The sequence below is a fragment of the Eimeria mitis genome, genomic scaffold (assembly GCF_000499745.2).
Source record: "Eimeria mitis Houghton genomic scaffold, Emh_scaff5615, whole genome shotgun sequence".
Classification (NCBI taxonomy): Eukaryota; Apicomplexa; class Conoidasida; order Eucoccidiorida; family Eimeriidae; genus Eimeria; species Eimeria mitis.
Window position 1 is genome coordinate 1 of NW_024015560.1, and position 3,487 is coordinate 3,487.

At 53.3% G+C, this 3,487-nt stretch overlaps 1 protein-coding gene across 1 annotated transcript; it reads left to right on the forward strand.

Moving 5' to 3' along the window:
• Window positions 1-1,794: 1,794 nt before the first annotated feature.
• EMH_0083160 (AGAP005630-PA, related) lies at window positions 1,795-3,360 on the forward strand (the record flags this gene model as incomplete). The annotated part of the gene is made up of 5 exons (XM_038022831.1): window positions 1,795-2,152; window positions 2,315-2,404; window positions 2,530-2,639; window positions 3,057-3,180; window positions 3,287-3,360. 5 exons carry the CDS (start codon window positions 1,795-1,797, stop codon window positions 3,358-3,360), a joined length of 756 nt encoding a protein of 251 aa, XP_037878685.1.
• Window positions 3,361-3,487: the final 127 nt, after the last annotated feature.

A 3,487-nucleotide genomic window follows, 5' to 3' on the forward strand; every position in this document is an offset into this window, starting at 1 on the left:
AAACCCGGACAACACAAGACTTCGTTCACAAACCGCTTGCTGTACGGCCGTTTTAATTCATGCAGCACGATATCTCGGCAAAATATATGGGAAGTGTCACCAACAAGGGTGGTGACCCACTCCGCCAATGTCCTACCGATCACGCATGTTCTCTGCCGATGTCCTACCGATCAAGCATGTTGTTCAGCAACAGCGCATGCATGCGCACACCGCATGCATGCGGTGTGTTCCGTTTTCCTCTCTAAACTGATATTTTCTTACTCCTTAGGTGTAATGAGAGTCCTCGGTATTGTCTGCGGAAAGTTGCGAGCTGTTGTAAAGTCGAAGTACTTATGAGAGGGGTTGCCAGAAAACAGCTGCCTGCTCTCCATGCGACATCGGTCCAACAACCCAAAGGGCATGAGGCCAGGACAGAGGAGGCGCTGCATTGCAACACACCGTGGTGCCACTCGAGCTGCAACGCAGCTTCACAAGCTTGCACCACCAAGCCCTATGTGTGTATGCAGTTAACACTATAGACGATTGTTGAGCACTCGCTTGGCCCTCGTTGCCAGCCTGACAGATGGGAATTGAATCTACATGTTGTAACTCCGGCTACAACGCATTCCAGCAGGTAAGCATTCCAAAGCTCCCCATTTGACTCATGCACATAGACAGTAAACGATTCTTACACTTCCTTAGCCCGTACTAGTAAGCGTGCGAGCCGGTGTAATGCGCGTGCCGACTCCCAGCAGAAATACTACCTAAAGCCAGTTTCCGAGTCAGGGGAGGGAGTAGAAAGAGCTACAAGCAAAGCTGTAGGCGTTGATCTATACACTTGAAACTGTGGGTCATGAACAGCAATGTGTGCATTCGGTTATTGCTGCAGCAGTTCTAAAACACTTCAACTGCAGTCTTGTAGTAGCGGACGCCTGCAATCTTCAAGACTAACATGAAGCGCTAAGTACGTCGCATACACTCCCTGCAGTGCCTATGTTTTTCAGAAGATNCTTCAAGACTAACATGAAGCGCTAAGTACGTCGCATACACTCCCTGCAGTGCCTATGTTTTTCAGAAGATAATTCAAACGCCGCATAACCCTTGCTTAGAAGGACCATTCGTTTCTCAAACCCAACGACGCGTTACCCACGTGCGTACACACCTCCAACCCCTGGCCACGGGGGGAAGTTGCTTGGAGGCTGATTGGGCAATACCCTCGTTAACATGCTCACCAGTGAGTAAAACAAGGGTTTTTTTGTGTTTTTAAAACACACTTAAGGCTAGAAATAGCCACGGTGAGGCAGCCGCGGGCTACTGCTTCCGGGAGAACCAACAAACGCTCTGTAGCGTGCAGCTGCGCGCCGCCGCCGCGGACTGCAGCGGAGGTCTGCAGAGCCAGCGAGTGTTCCTGCAACTTTTCTGTTCCATTTACTATATTTATTGTGACAATTCCTGAGGAGAACATACGTTAGCGAAGGTCAGAGAAGACCCCGACGCTCAGTTTGACGGCGCCATCGTACTGCCGTCTCGAGCGGCCGCTGTTCCTTTCTGATCGGCTGGCGGTGCGTAGCTCAACAGACTACCCCGTGCCCTTTTCGATTTTCGCGTCAACAACAGATATTTAAGAACTCCTGAAAGGGAGTTGTGCTGCCGTGGGAAGCTTCCGCGTCCCACTGGATCCCCGCCTGTGCCCACACCTCAACTCCGTGGCGTCCGCGAACGAAGCGACCTTCAAGACAGCTGCGGCCGCTGCCGTTGCAAATCACAAAGTCTCACTCTCTCTTCAGCGCCGGCTAGGAGGCATCATTGTGCATAATGACTGAGGAAACACCCAGCAGCGGAGGCCCTGCAGCTGGAGGTGCAGGTGGCGCCCCGGCAGCTCCAGCAGGCAACAAGAAAGCAGATGCCAATGCAGCGGCAAATCAACCACCTAAGAAGAAGAGATCCCCCAACCGGCTTGTGGTGGAGGAGGCTATCAATGACGACAACTCAGTTGTTGCTCTGAACCCCTCCCGTATGGAAACCCTGCAGATTTTCAGGGGCGACACGGTACTGCTTCGCGGCAAGATGCGTCATGACACGGTGTGTGTCGTCCTGGCGGATCAGGATCTTGACGAGGGGAAGATCAGACTTAACAAGGTGGTTAGGAAGAACCTCCGCGTTCGACTTGGAGGTGCGGCATATATACTCTGCACCCCACACATGTGTTTGTTCTTGGGCAGTCGGTGATCGCGGTGCAGAGGCGCCACTTAATGTGCTCGCCCACCTGTATGTTTCTGTGTTTGCTTCTGGGAGCCACACCTCTTGTGCGTTCTTGTGGTGGGTGACGATGCAGATATTGTCCACGTGAGCGCATGTGCGGACTGCCCGTATGGGAAGCGAATTCACGTCTTGCCACTTGACGATACGATCGAGGGGATAACGGGTGGGCACGCCCTTCGACGCGTTTACTGACAAGTCCTGTCTGCAACTTAGTACTAGCATGCATAAGACCTACATGCAGACTGAAGCAGGTGTCTCTACAGGGGGGCATGGCGAGGTTGTGTGCAGGCAATTTGTTCGAGATTTACCTCAAGCCGTACTTCATGGAGGCCTACAGGCCCGTGCGAAAGAACGACTTATTCCTTGTCCGCGGCGGCTTCAGACCGGTTGAGTTTAAGGTATGTAGACGGCACGCTTGCCAAGCGGTGATTGCGTAGGCGTGAGGTTNTTCAGACCGGTTGAGTTTAAGGTATGTAGACGGCACGCTTGCCAAGCGGTGATTGCGTAGGCGTGAGGTTATCCCTGCAGGGCTGTGCGTTTATAACTTAAGTGAGTGTCTTGTGTTGACTGCGCGGCTGACTTGATCAAATAATTGTGTTGAGTTTTGTGCTCGTGGGAAATGGAGGAGGAGCGTACGGAGGTACCGGGTGGATATGGGGTTGATTTTCCTACCTTGTAATCACGTGCGCGGGCTTCAGTGCCGCGCCGGAGGACACTGTAGTGTATGGGCAATGCGCGTTGATTGCGTTTGCTGGAGTGGTGGAACTCGACTGGAGCGGCTTTTTGAAGACAGAAATGCCTGTTTCCCTCTGCAGGTTGTCGGGGTGGACCCGGGTGAATTTTGCATCGTGGCACCGGACACTGTCATCCACTGCGAGGGCGAGCCTGTGAAGCGGGAAGAGGAGGAGAGGTTGGACGAGATAGGCTATGAAGACATCGGTGGGTATTCTTTTAGGGTTTAGGGCAAAGCCCCCTCTTTGAGCAACAGCGCCCAAATCCGGCCTGGCGGCAGACCGGCTTTGGATGCTGCTGCTCGGCCTCCAAGGACGGGCGGTGACAGGCATAGCGGCCTCGCTGATGCGGCCGCTGGACAGCAGACCTAGACAGATGTTTGGTTAGATTGTGGAGGGGCAGCATGCGGGGAGACAATGTCAGGGTTTGCTGTTTGTGGGCCTGCCGTCATTTCTAGGGCGTCGCGATCAATATGTTCATTGGTAGTTTTGTGCCGCATTTGTTTTAGGCGGAT